This window comes from Megalobrama amblycephala, linkage group LG13 (assembly GCF_018812025.1).
Source record: "Megalobrama amblycephala isolate DHTTF-2021 linkage group LG13, ASM1881202v1, whole genome shotgun sequence".
Classification (NCBI taxonomy): Eukaryota; Metazoa; Chordata; class Actinopteri; order Cypriniformes; family Xenocyprididae; genus Megalobrama; species Megalobrama amblycephala.
The window spans coordinates 6,202,099-6,217,104 of record NC_063056.1 but is presented as its reverse complement, the minus strand read 5'-3'; the positions used below and the strand labels follow the sequence as shown (position 1 = coordinate 6,217,104).

General features: G+C 36.5%; 1 protein-coding gene across 19 annotated transcripts in view; it reads right to left on the bottom strand.

The window, feature by feature from the left end:
* The window catches only part of plecb (plectin b), a 168,421-nt gene that overhangs the window by 12,077 nt on the left and 141,338 nt on the right, over positions 1–15,006 (bottom strand). For 14 of the 19 annotated variants that reach the window (XM_048154116.1, XM_048154118.1, XM_048154121.1 and 11 more), the window contains 14 exons: positions 13,508–13,603; positions 13,250–13,375; positions 12,939–13,091; positions 12,703–12,857; positions 12,447–12,573; positions 9,949–10,132; positions 9,802–9,822; positions 7,142–7,299; positions 5,991–6,166; positions 5,366–5,504; positions 4,117–4,473; positions 2,546–2,629; positions 2,163–2,267; positions 1,870–1,968 (listed from right to left, as the gene is read on the bottom strand). In XM_048154116.1, coding sequence (XP_048010073.1) covers positions 1,870–1,968; positions 2,163–2,267; positions 2,546–2,629; positions 4,117–4,473; positions 5,366–5,504; positions 5,991–6,166; positions 7,142–7,299; positions 9,802–9,822; positions 9,949–10,132; positions 12,447–12,573; positions 12,703–12,857; positions 12,939–13,091; positions 13,250–13,375; positions 13,508–13,603 — 1,980 coding nt within the window. The remainder of the gene's footprint in view (positions 1–1,869; positions 1,969–2,162; positions 2,268–2,545; positions 2,630–4,116; positions 4,474–5,365; positions 5,505–5,990; positions 6,167–7,141; positions 7,300–9,801; positions 9,823–9,948; positions 10,133–12,446; positions 12,574–12,702; positions 12,858–12,938; positions 13,092–13,249; positions 13,376–13,507; positions 13,604–15,006) is intronic. The other 5 variants (XM_048154107.1, XM_048154126.1, XM_048154110.1 and 2 more) reach the window with 1 other exon arrangement.

Here is a 15,006-nt window from a genome sequence, read left to right as displayed (position 1 = left end):
TGCATGACTTTCTATAATATTCTGCTTCCATGGAACACAAAAGGTGATTTTTTTTAAGAATATCTTGGCCAGTCTTTTCAACATAATGACAACTGGAGAAGTCAAGCTACAAAATGACAAAAAGCACCTTGAAAGCACCATAAAAGCGACTTGTGCATTATATTCTAAATTTTCTGAAGCTATTATATATCTTCAGAAAACTTGGAAAACAGCACAGAAGTTGTATGGATGACTGTCAGCATGCTTTGTCACTTTTGAAGTTTGAAAGCTTCAAATCTCATTCATTGTAATTGCATGGCATAAAACAAAATTAACATTATCAAAAAGTCACCGTTTTGTTCCATGGTAGCAAGAAAGACATTTGAGGTTTGGAATAACATGGGTGAGGGTGAGCAAATGATGACAGAATTGTTCATGTTTTCGGTGAACTAATTCTTTAAGTGTTAAGGTTTTTGTTTAGCTCAAAGAAAGACAGGTATAGATGCAAACATGACAAATGAGGTTAAGATAAATTAATAGTCAAATGTGATATAATTAATGTATGGAGACACAAGACATTGCTTTAAAACACTATACTCTCATGACATGCGAGGGAGAAGCTCCCAAATGGTAGCACTCTGAAAACCATTTACTGCATTCCAATTAATCAAAGTGATTCAAGGAAAAAAACGGTCTAATAGTATGCAATCAATATGCTTTTGTTATAAACTAGAATGACTATGGATGAAAACTGAGCACACAATTAACACAACTTTAAGTGTTAACAAAAAAAAAAAAAAAAATCCTGACTTTCTAAAGATATATCATCATTCAGACAACCTGATTTGGTGGCCAGACCAAATAGTGAGATGAACAGAACAACTAAATACCATTAGTGCAAGCAAGTACTCCAACGTTAGCAATGGAATGTAAGCTATAGGTGTTAAAAGCAATGATTCAGGCAGACAAGCAGGTCCAGATCCACAGATAAAGAGGAGGGGTTAGGATAAAAAAAACATTACAAGTTACTTTGAAAAATAAAAAAATAAGGGCAGTAGGAATCTGATTCTCAAAGAAAATTATTTACACTTACTCCATGAGAATAGCTATAGTTAAGAGAATATAGCTATGAGAATCAGAAAACTACAATAAACAAAAGTACAATAACATTTACCAAAAAAAAAAAAAAAGGCTAAATAGTATAAGCTTGATGGAAGGAAATTCAGAATATTCATGAAGAGGGATACTGGAACATGGCTATGAAGATGACTAGAGCGTAGTGAAAAGTTTTACCTCTTTAGAGCCCAAAAAAGATCAAGCAATCATCAAGACAAAGCACTGGCAAGCAGTTAGGAGAAGCAAAGAAACCAAAGGTTAGGGTTTGAAAGACATACAGTAGTGAGAAAAGAGAAAAGCATATAGGAAAAGTGGGCCTCATTCAACTTGCTTTCCCTAGTGTGTATCAGACACTGTCTGACGTACAAATATAACATGTTCTGCTCTGTTAAAATATTTCAAAATACCTCAACAGCAGCTGGTAAGTGTTGGTGATTAAAAAAAAAAATGTATGTGCAAATGATTCATAAGCTATTCTAACTTTTTCTAAAAAAAATTTGTGTAAAAAATAGAAATTGTCCTTGAAAGATAATGTGATTATTAATGCTTATTTTTTAAGCAAGACATAATTTGGACAGGACATATTTATTCTACCTGTCGCTTACTTCTGTTTGTCACATACAGCTTTTGTTTCCAAAATGACAGAATAAATGTTGAGTCACCCATACATTAAGTATATCTAGATGATTTTTTTAATGAGTGGTTGGTTGGATTGGTTAATGTTAGTGTGTTAAGTTAGTCTGATATGAATAGGGTCCCTTTGGTGTCACGCACCTCCTCGTCCTCCAAGCGCCGCTGTGAGTCTGTGATGAACTTGATGTACTGACTGGTAAGCGTCATCAGTTCACTATAGCGAGTTCTCAGAGTTACATACTATGATGAAAAAGATAAAGCATTTTGATCATTCAGATGATATCAGTAGGTCGGCTGTACTATTTTACAAGATTACAAGATAACATAATTGTACATTTAAAATGATAAAACACCACAGCAATCTATGCAAACATGAGTAAACCACTAATGCAAATGTATAAATTAGAATGAACTGATCTATGAGCTTTTCCAACCTCTTGAATTATGTTATCAGAGGCAGAGTCCATCTTGGTTTTCTTCAAAGGAGAAGTCAGAGGTTCTACCTGAGCTTTGTAGGCAACCAACTGTAGTTCATAATCCTGAGAAAAAAAAAATAATAATAATAATGATTGTAGCACTCCAAGTAACAAATCGTTACTCCAGTCTTCAGTGTCACATAAGCCTTCAGAAATCATTCTAATATGTTGATTTGTTGATCAAGAAACATTTCTGATTATTAACAATGTTGAAAACATTGTGCTGCTTCACATTTTTTGGAAACTATGATACAACATAATGGAATGATGCTGAAAATTCAGCTTTGCACCACAGGAATATATTACATTTGAAATCATATTCAAATGTATAAATCTCTTACCTTAATTGTATCAATGTAAGCTTTGGCATATTTCTGACACTCATCAACTTTCTCTTTGTTTTTCTCAATCTCTTCAAGAAGTTTCTGTGAGGGAAAAATCAGTATATTATATTTCTACCTTTTCAATGCGCTAAAAAAAGCAATTAAAAAATAAATTAATTAATCACAATGTGTATCAGAGAACTAATGCACAGAAATTAATATTCCAGAAGCTCCTCTTCTGACATTTTTTCAAAATGTATTGATCTTCCATATTTCACACTGCTCAAACTTTGTTCAAATTTTAAGATGCCACACTGGTCATTTGTAAACCCTGTTTGTCAATCTGTGGAAATGTTGGCACTTAACTCTCTGAAACATACTACAAAAATAATACTTTGTTCGTCACTTCAATTAATGCATTTGATTTCACTGGCCATTGTTATTTTTAGTTCACTTAGACATTGAAATGAAACATAGCAGATGTTTATGATGTGACTGCAACAATGCGCATAAATATCTAATGAGGTAAGGTGAAGCTGGTAATGATTTTTTAAAAAGTACAGTTTGAAATAATTAAAAAAGTGTTAAAGGTGCCCTCGAATGAAACATTTAATTTATCTCGGCATAGTTAAATAACAAGAGTTCAGTACATGGAAATGACATACAGTGAGTCTCAAACTCCATTGTTTCCTCCTTTTTATATAAATCTCATTTGTTTAAAAGACACAGGCGAATCTCAACATAACACTGACTGTTACGTAACAGTCGGGGTGTACGCCCCCAATATTTGCATAATGCCAGCCCATGTTCCCAACATTATGAAAGGCATTAGACAAGGGCAGCAAGTAACATCTGGATCTGCACAGGTGAATCAACAGACTAGGTAAGCAAGCAAGAACAATAGCAAAAAATGGCAGATGGAGCAATAATATCTGACATGATCCATGATATCATGATATTTTTAGTGATATTTGTAAATTGTCTTTCTAAATGTTTCGTTAGCATGTTGCTAATGTACTGTTAAATGTGGTTAAAGTTACCATTGTTTATTACTGTATTCGCGGAGACAAGAGAGCCATTGTTATTTTCATTTTTAAACACTTGCTGTCTGTATAATTCATAAACACAACTTCATTCTTTATAAATCTCTCCAACAGTGTAGCATTAGCCGTTAGCCACGGAGCACCATCAAACTCATTCAGAATCAAATGTAAACATCCAAATAAATACTATACTCACATGATCCAAAGCATGCATGCAGCATGCATGATGAACATCTTGTAAAGATCCATTTGAGGGTTATATTAGCTGTTTGGTTATATTAGTTTTATAGTCGCGAGCTCGGGGGGCAGGGAGTGCGAGATTTAAAGGGGCCGCAGCCTGAATCGGTGCATAGTTAATGATGCCCCAAAATAGGCAGTTAAAAAAAATTAATAAAAAAAAAATCTATGGGGTATTTTGAGCTGAAACTTCACAGACACATTCAGGGGACACCTTAGACTTATATTACATCTTGTGAAAGGACGTTCTAGGGCACCTTTAAGCGCAGTTTGAAACACCCTTTATAGAAAGCTTGTGTCATTCAGTACCTTCTCCTGTGCCAGTTGTTCTTTTAGTGTCTTGCTGTCAATTATGGGCACTGCCTGGATCTTCTCCTGCCGCTGTTTGGCATCTGCGATCCAGCGGATGAGCCAGTCGTAGCTCTCCCTGTAGTAGCCCTGCTGCCGGCCAAGCTGCTCCAGCTCGCGATGACGCAGGTCGATCTGGGCGAAGACGGCGCGCCAGCGGTCCTGCAGGCTGCTCAGGAGCTGTCTGTAGTGTTCTAGCTCAGTGTCCCGTTCAGTGTAAACCTGAAGCATGCGCTGGCTGACCGATGTGGCCTTGGCCAGCTCACCCTCCATATCATCAAACACAGGCCGCTGGGTTTCTGCCTCCACACGCATTTTCTGAACATACAAGAACAAGTTGACTTGATCCCGAAATAAAATTAATGTAACTACATTGTACATACAGTAGACAGTATATATGCTTTTTCATTAAAATAACCAATTGGGCAAAGAGTTTTGTCTCAGTCAACAGTCCACCCATAAATGAATGTTCTGTCATCAATTACTCACCATCTTGTCTTTCCAAACCTGTATTTTGAAGAATGTTGGTAACCAAACAGTTTCGGTTCCCATTGACTTCCACTGTATTTTTTGGTCCAAATAATGGAAGTGAATATGAACTGTTTGGGTACCAACATTCTTTAAAATACCTTCTTTCATGTTCCACAGAAAGAAGATCATCATGCATATTTGTATTGCCATGAGGGTGAGGAAATGATGAGAGAATTTTCATTTTTGGGTGTATAACTGTGGTTTTTTCCATGTTAAAATTCTTTCTAGTTTCCAAGAATAATATGCTGAGTCAACCCTATGCAAGTTGATTTTTCCCAAACAGTGCAAAACTGTGGCTCTTCAAAACATATTCTGGTAGTTTATGAATCAGCCCAACACATGACTATCTGTTTGCCTAAACAATGGCAGATTGGGAAACCTGAACACAGACATTATTTTGCTATTAAGTTTGGTGCAACAGAATTGACAATTAAATGTCCACTAAACTCAGTTTGAATTGGCTTAAAATACCGATAGCCTCTTTTTTTTACACAATTTTATTTTCTTCTATTCATATATCTACATCAGCAGTTCACTTAAAACTTCTGGAATCCTGAAATTTAAATTAAGGAAAAATTGGAGTCAAGCACTGATCTACATCATCATCTACATATTAAATAAGTAGTATTCACCTAGTGTCATACAAAACAAAGACACTCAATTTTCCATCCCATGTTACCTTGAGCTCAGAACAGTAGTTCTCCACCTCCTGGATGTTTGAAGGAACCGTGTGAACCTCACGCAGGCGGTTCTCATATTTCTTCACGACATCTTCTGCCCCTTTTGTGTTCTGGATCACAATTTCTATTGTCTTGAGTCTACAGAGGAAAGAGTTTAGCTAATCTTATTCCTGATTAAATTAGTACATAATAATAATACACTACCGGTCAAAAGTTTGAAATAATTAAGACTCTCTTCTGCTCACCAAGGCTGCATTTTATTTCATTTATTTGACTGTAACATTGAATATATTGCAAAATGTAATTTATTCCGGTGTTCAAAGCTGAATTTTCAGCATCGTTACTCCAGTCTTCAGTGTCACATGATCCTTCAGAAATCATTCTAATATGATGATTTGCTGCTCAAGAAACATTTCTTATTATTATCAGCAGTTTTTGCAGCCTTGATGAACATAAGAGACTTCTTTCAAAAAATCTTAATTATTTCAAATATTTGACAGGTAGTGTACACACTAATTAATTAGAGACAAAACACATGAAAAGCAGCATGCTTGCGACTAGTATTCTGAACGATGGAAATGTTGTTCAAAAGACAAATACTGCTTAGCTGAGAGTGGTTCTTACTTCTCCAGGTACACTGAGGACAGGTTGTAGGTTTGGTCCATCTTCTGCAGGGTGACAGCCAGCTCTGAGCGCAGGACGGGAGTGCTGGACTGCTCCGGGGAGGCCAGAACCTCCTCAGCTTTCTGAGACACTTTATCCAGGTTCTTCTTAATGCCTTCCAACTCCGCATGCACTTTCTGTTTGAGCAGAAATAGAAACTCTCAGAAGATCTGATCCATTTTGTTAAATATGACAAAGAAAATGGTCCAAGTCATATTTTGACACCATAATCAAAAAAAAAAAAGAAAAAAAAAGCGTATTTTCAGCTTCATATTTTTAATATTGGGACAATATTTTCAGGGGGGAAAAAATCTCATTCTCATTACTTTTATACCTCAAATTGTTTCAGTATTTGTTGTTCTGTCTTTAATTTATTCTGCACTATGGTAATAAGAATTTTATGGAAGCTTGTTTCCACCATGGAATAAAAACTAAAAGAGGTAATTGCAACTTTTTACCTCACAATTCAGACTTTTTTTCTTAGAAATGCATGATATAAAATCACAGTTGTGAGAAATAAAGTAAGCAGTAAACTTTTTTTTTTCACAATTGCATGTTTATATCTTGCAATTCCGAATTATAGTAGCATAATACAGTAAATTACAGTAGCATAATATAAACTTGCAATGAAATAAAGTGAGAATTGTGAGATATAAACTCATAATTGCGAGTTATAAAGTCCAATTGAATTGCGAGTTTATATCTTGCAATTCTCACTTTATTTCTCGCAATTGCGACTTTATATCATTTCATTCTTAGAAAAAAGTCTAAATTGCGAGATGTAAACTCGCTATTGCAATAAATGAGCTACAAAACATCTGGATGCATTACAATAAGAAGAAAATTTGAGGGAAATACTGTAGACTTAATAGTCATGAAAAATGTCACGAGGTAAAAAATAGCAATGGCCATAAATTATAAATTTTCCCCCCTACGATTTTAGGCTGAAATAGGACGGACATGTTTTTGACAGGTTTTGTGAAATTTGCTCATTCATCACAATCACAAATATGATTAAAATATGTATACACATATTTCAGTTGCACAGGAGTTTTTACCTGGATAAAAGGAAAAGAAAGGTTGTGGGCAAGACAGTGATTTTTCTGCCGTACCTTCTGTTCCGCACTCTTCTGACTGCAGTCTATGAGCGGATCTTTACCCGCAGGCTGTCGGATACGGGCCACTGTGCGAGACTCGCAATCTTCGATCTGCACGCGCAGGTTTTTGATTTGGGTGATGTACGACTTGCATATGGATTCATCCTGCTCGCCTGTGAACACAAAAGATTTGTTAATATGGTTTTCTAAATAAAAGCAACAGTTTATTTTTAATTTTATCTGTGCATTGCAGCCAACATTCATGTCACACACATTCCTTCTGTGTTAGTGGTACAAATGACATTCCAAAATCAAAAGAAAAGACACAGTATATGGGTCAATGACGTGACGGGGCATTTTTTTGTCCAAAGGCCTTAATAATAATAAAAAAAAAAAGATATGACATCCAAAGTATGTAAAGTAGTACAACTAGATCTCTTTTATTGAATCCAAAAGGTTTTAATTATATTTTGCTACATATAAAGGTATTTTAAAGATTTTGAAGTGTCAAAAGGTCATTCGGTTTAACCGTCCAAAGGCCAATACAGCCATTTTATTTGTGATTAAAATATCTTAAAATGTAATAAATGTATATATTTTTTTATTCTGGCATGATTTTATAACATAATATATCAACAGAGCAAAATAGTATTAAAATTATTTGTAGAAGTCGTTGCTTTGTTATGAGAAACAATGTCTGGAAAAATTTATTTCATTGATGTAATTCGGAGTAACTGATATAAAGGGACCATTTTGGATCAAGTCATGCAGTCAGTATTATGTGACAGGATGTGACATCATTCAGACGCCTGCAAAGGACCACATGATGGTGAAGCAAAGTAACTAACTCTCTCTTAACTATTTGAAAGATTCATGTTTTCACTTTCGCTCATACGCATGTCCCGAAACATCAGGTCATTCGGTACAACCGCTATAAAACATGGAAAATGTTGTAATATTTTAAAAACTTGTACTAAATATAAAACGTTTGATTATCCTTTTGTTTGCTAGCTAGCTAGAAATCAGCCTGTTATCACTGTTTGAAAATATCATCATTTCGAAATTTTGGTTAAACCGAATGACTTTTTTGGTGACGAATTTTGTCCATCTTGTAAAAAAAAAGACAAAATCAGTGTTAATTGATTATGAAAAACACATAATCTCATTGTTAACACTTAATAAAACTTCAAAATTAATTATATCTACATTATGTTTTTTTACACTTTTAAAAACCTTATTCGTCACTGACCCATATAACACAATGCATGAAGAAAATGAAGCCTATTTCAGGAACTATTACAGCTTATGAAAATAAAAAATATTATTAAATAAATAAATACATAAATATTATTGCATTCATTTTTTTGTATTTAAATCATCACAAATTTTAAAAAGTACAAAAAACTTCCCAGATGTATACATTTTTTAAAAAAAATAATATGGTTAATTAGCATGAACACTTAAAGCAAAATATAATTTCTTATTTCTTTATGTTAAATGCTATTTATACTAAGTGCAAATAGAGATAGATGCTATTTACAATGTGGAAAATAGCATTATTTTCTTTGCAATGTAAGTGTAAATATTGGTTAGATGTTATTTTTACTTAGTGCAAACACTGGCAGATACTATTTGCACTTCAGTGTATTGTAGTATATTTTAAAACAGTATGTAGTAACAACATATTTAGTGCATATGGTTATATTTATCAAACGCATAAATGGATGCTGCCTTATTGGGACATTACTTGTCCCTGTCCATAAATCCCTCCGCTATAACCCTGCAGACAAACACTTTATTCCCGCTATTAAATATCCGTTAGGCACTTTATTTACACTTTTCTTTGGTTTTACTTGAAATAAACACCTCTCTGATCTGATATGCAAAAAAAAAAAAAAGGTGAATATATATGTTGGTTGCATCAAAAGAGACAGAAATTCTCGTCCGAGATTTTCGCACGTGTTTACACACTGCCTCCAAATCGTTTTGTGAGTCATAAAATAATTCGGATTGGGTTCAATTTTCTGCATTTTTTGCATCTGTAGCAAGCATTTTGAGAGATTTTTTGACAATTCAGAGTCACCGTACAAGCGAACGCCAAAATCCTGAATAAGTTGATCCACTTCATCTCACAGCACAAAGCACTGTATGACAAACAAAGAGCGGAATACAAAGAGATGGAATATAAAAACAGATTGTGCCTGAAAATTTCAGACTCAGTGTGCAAAGACCTTTAGTCTCCATGCCACTGATCCTGTTATCAGCGGGATTTCTTTTGTCATTTTCTCTCAATCAGACAATGTGGGCGGAGTTACTGTGTATAGCCTCTACCAATGAGGTGGGCTCTTTGCACTTGGTGTACAAGACACTGTTTCTTTATTTTGATTTTAGGATTCCATGTTGGGAATCCAACATGTTTCATTGGAATCCCCTTATTGGATGTCATCTAAATTACAAAAATATGAGCAATACAGAGATAGAAATTAATCGTTTGACCAGGACACGTTTTTCCTCTGTATTGAACACTATATTGAGTTTAAATCCAGTACATGCACACTCTGTAGAGATGCGCAGTTAGCTAAAGCACAGGAGACAAACAACGACAAAAGCCGACACATGTTTTTCCATTTATAATGCAGCTGATCCATGACTGTCAGCAGGAGCACAAGACTCACCCTGTGCTCTGACACCTGCTCCTGTAACGTGAATTTAACAGTTACCCAACATATGTACAAATATCACCCTCATTTTTCAAAAGCGTTTCATGGTACACATTGGGCTTTGTCAGAGGCTTCCTGTTTACTGTGGGGTGAAGTCTGTACCTTTCTCCAGGGTGCGGAGCAGGTTGTCGAAATGCTGTGTTGTCTCCTTATAGTCCCTTTCGATCTGCATGTTTTCATTTGAATCGAAAAGCTTCGAGTCTCGGCTGTCTTTGAGAAAGTCCTGATAGTGCAGTTGAAGGTTCCTCAAAATCAGCTGGTACTCGTCTGACTTCATCGTCTTGAACTGAAACACAAGTGGACAAACATATAAACCCAAAAAGCTATTTTCAAATTCTAAATGGTTATGTTTGTATCTTTTCTGTGATTATTTCAATGACGAGATAACAATAATCTTAATTTTGTCTTTTGTCCAAACTTATTCTCGGATGTTAAAACGGTTAAATCACGTCTTCTCTTTAATTTGTTTGGGAGAGCCCTTGAAGGCCCTTTTATTCAATAAAGCAATTCTCCTTGTTTACCGACTGTTTCCTAAATATAACTCAGTGGATCTGCAACTGAAAATCAAGTTAAATCCCATCTTGTTTACTGCAGAACTAGGGTTGGGACATATACCCGTAGACATGATAAACCGGTACAGGTTTTAGACTGTCGTCTCTATCGCATTTACATGCCGGGCCATAACGAAAGCTTTTCATCTGAATGTGTTTTTAAGCCTTGTGGTTTAAAATACAAGTGATTTTGTTCAAGAGCAATAGGATAATGTCAAAACCTGGAAGTCTAATTTTCCACTGGTTCCTTGGTGGTTTTTTAATTTACAAGTAAAATAAGGTCTGTGGTAAACATAACTTGATGATACAATTTGAACAGCAGACCTTATTTTACTCATAAAAAAAAAAAAAAAAAAAAAACCTCAATGAAATCTCGATGGAAGCAGTGGCGAATTAGAGCGTGTTCACATTTGTATTTCGGTCCTCTTGGTTCTTTTGGTCCAGACCGAAAAAAGAAAATAATACATTTAGTCCTGGTTCGCTTAGCGTTCACACTGTCATTTTTAAGAACAAACCTAAAGATCCTAAAAAAACCTTTTGCAACGGAACTTAAACATCCAAAAATGCTGTGTTCTGGGCTAAATGTGCTTGTTGTATGTGCGTACATATGATGGTATTTTGACCAGCTGAGAACTGAAGAGTTTATAAAATGTGTAACGGAGTCAAAAAAGCAGCAGGAATCCCTCTGTCACACACACAAACGAAGATCTGCTGCGAAGCGACATGGTTCTGATGCCTGTACCAAACTGTGATGGGTAACATCGTGACTATGACGAGAAAAAAAAAAACAGGTATGCTTCAGCATTCTGTTTTTTTAGGGTGTTTTTGTTTCGTTTAGATATCTTTGGTCTGTGTTGCGTTCATATTTCAGTCGAACCTCACCAGAGTTTGTTTGGAAGCGGACGTGAGTCTTGCTCCACTTGTTTGGTGCGCACCAGGTTTTGGATGGCAAAATTAAATTAATTAAATTAGTTCCACGCTAATCAAACAATCTTTCACTGCTCTTGACTGAATCACTTTTGTTAATTTAATAAGAATAAATGTTTATTTAATTTGCACAGTGAAGACTGTCGCCGCTTCAGAAATCACATACCGTCTGAGTAGCTACTACATATGAATTTCTATTTCAACTGTTAAAAAACTATGTTCTGTATAGTATGAATGAAATTCGGATGTACTACATCCACAATGTTGTTACCGTCATGTGACTTACCAGCATCAATTGCGTAACTACATCGCCATTCACAAATCCCCTCCTGTGGCCTCATGGGATAGTAAAGAACTATTTTTCACATACTATATACTATGAAAGTCTTTGATTTCAGACGCAGTGTATGTATTGTTTTTTTTTGTACATTTAATTACTTTACAATTCATGTCATTTGTTTCCATGTCTAGTGCTTGAAGGTTTTTCATTTGTGTCTTTGTTCTATTGTAGTTTTTTATCCTATAGCTTTATTTGTGCCTACTGCAATTTCTGATATCATAAAAACTTTATTTAAAGCAAAAATAACATAAATGTGACCCTGAACCACAAAACCAGTCATAATTCGCACAGATATATTTGTAGCAATAGCCAACAATACATTGTATGGGTCAAAATTATCGATTTTTCTTTTATGCCAAAAATCATTAGGATATTAAGTAAAGATCATGTTCCATGAAGATATTTTGTAAATTTCCTACTGTAACTATATCAAAAATGTATTTTTGTGAGTGGATATGCATTGCTAAGGACTTCATTTGGACAACTTTAAAGGCAATTTTCTCAATATTTAGATTTTTTTGCACCATCAGATTCCAAATAGGCCAAATATTGTCCAATCATATCCTAACATACATCAATGGAAAGCTCAATTTCAAAAAATTGACCTTTATTACTGGTTTTGTGGTTCAAGGTCACATATCGTATATATCTAGTGAAATAATCAGCCATTACATTACCTCCAAATAAGTTTCATAAATACATTTCATAATCACTTATTTGTTAACTTAATAGCTCAAACATCAATACATGACTAAATGACATGAATAAAGCAGAGAACAGACCATAGAGATGTTCCATGAGCGGATGAGATGAATGTCTTTCATCAGGTATTGCCAGGACAGCAGACTCCTGAGGTCAGCGTGCAGTTTCTGCCACAGAACCAGAGTCTGCTGGTGACCAGCCTCCAGACTGTGAGAAACATCAACATAGCGGTCAAACAAAAACTGTACCAATGATACCAAAACAACACAGGTAGGCAGTAAAGACCAATGTTTGTTTAAAGGACTCCACCGTTACAGTGGCGTTTATATCATTTACCTGGACACACTCTCGACAGCCTCCTTGTTGACGGGCGGCACCAGGAAGCAGACAGAAGGTACGACGGCCTCGTTGCCCGAGCGGTGCAGAACCTTCCACTGGAAGGGCTGGGAGTTATTGACGAGTGCGCACTCGTCGCCCTTGTGCATCGTGATCTGTTATGGGAAACAGGGATTTAAGCATGCAGCACAAAGCGCCGGCTGACCGTGTGTAAGAGCGAATGTGACTGCGTCTACCTCCATCTGTTTGAAGTCACACACGGACTGGATGGGCAGTTTGCCTCTGAAGGGGGTGGTGGGGTCTCGCGGCTTCAGCTGGATGACCGATTTGGCTCTCTTGTTCAGGCTGGCGATGTCAGTCTTAAACTCGTTCAGCTGCTCTCTTTCCTCCTGTGATGAATAAAATTCATCAATAAAAGTAAATCTTTGCAGTAAGCAATCACTATCAATAACCGTACACCCGCAAAACAAATACCAGCATTACAATATGTATATGGTAACACTTTAGATTAGATAACACTATTCACTATTTATATACTAAAACTCACAACAGCGTCTTGGAGTAAATCCTCCAAACGAGTGGCAGTGGTGGTGCGATCACACATGTACTTCTTCTTCATGGTCTCCTGCATCTTCTTCATCCTCTCCTGAGCATCTCTCACATCAGCAAAGAACTTTTGGTAAAACAGATGATGGAGGTGGAGAAAGAGAAGAGTACCGTTTATACATGACTGACCAACAAAAAGTTTTGCTGAGGTAAAGAACGTGGTTACGTTATATTTGACGGACATTTGATGATGCCGTACCTGGAAGTATGCAGTGTTCTCTTTGAGATGAGTTTCAATGCAACAGCATACTTGAAGGATCCAGCTCCACTGGGTCTGCAGAGCTGCGGTGAAGGCCTGAAGATCCCCAACACAACACGTATGTAACAAATACAACTTACTGTTAGTGTTCAGATGTTTGGGGTCACTAAGTTTTTTTTTTAAGTCCACTGCAGTCAATAATTTTATCCCTTAAAACACAACATATTTATGCCTTAAAATAGCTTGAATGTAACTCTAGGCCCTTGCTTCATTTAGTATACATGGATCGTTAAATATGCAAATTAGTCCCCGCCTCCACTCAATCACACCAGTTTGGACTACCTGATCCACCCGGTCAACTGTAGTAAACACTACACCATGGCAGGTGAAAATATTGTTTTAAGTCTGCCATATATGTTTAAATAATATTCATGAGAAATGCTTGAGAAAGCCAACATATTGAAATGCTATTTAATGGCCGCAGGTGTATAAAATCAAGCACCTAGGCATGAAGACTGCTTCTACAAACATTTGTGAAAGAATGGGTCGCTCTCAGGAGCTCAGTGAATTCAAGCGTGGTACCGTGATAGGTTGCCACCTGTGCAATAAGTCCATTCATGAAATTTCCTCATTACTAAATATTCCACGGTCAACTGTTAGTGGTATTATAACAAAGTGGAAGCAATTGGGAACAACAGCAGCTCAGCCATGAAGTGGTAGGCCACGTAAAATCACAGAGTGGGGTCAGCGCATGCTGAGGCGCACAGTGCACAGAAGTAGCCAACTTTCTGCAGAGTCAATAGTTACGGACCTCCAAACTCCATGTGGCCTTCAGATTAGCTCAAGAACAGTGTGTAGAGAGCTTCATTGAATGGGTTTCCATGGCCGAGCAGCTGCATCCAAACCTTACATCACCAAGTGCAATGCAAAGCGTCGGATGCAGTGGTGTAAAGCACGCCGTCACTGGACTCTAGAGCAGTGGAGACGTGTTCTCTGGAGTGACGAATCACGCTTCTCTGTCTGGCAATCTGATGGACGAGTCTGGGTTTGGCAGTGGCCAGGAGAACAGTATTTGCCTGACCGCATTGTGCCAAGTGTAAAGTTATGTGGAGGGGGGATTATGGTGTGGGGTTGTTTTTCAGGGGTTGGGCTTGGCCCCTTAGTTCCAGTGAAAGGAACTCTTAATGCTTCAGCATACCAAGACATTTTGGACAATTTCATGCTCCCAACTTTGTGGGAACAGTTTTGTTTGACACAGAGAGCCACATCTCAGACAGCACGATAGAGACGCTGCAAACGTAGAACTAGTCGCTCTCTCATTAATGTATTCAAATAAATGTAATCTTACTGTTATTTTCTCTATATTTGATTCAGAACAAACAGAAATTGTAAGAAATGTTACAACACATTTGATTTCGGAGTAATATCACTGTGGGCAGCACCACGAGATTTGCTGCAGCTCTGCACAAGGCGACCAGAGTTCGAGTCCTGCTTCAAGT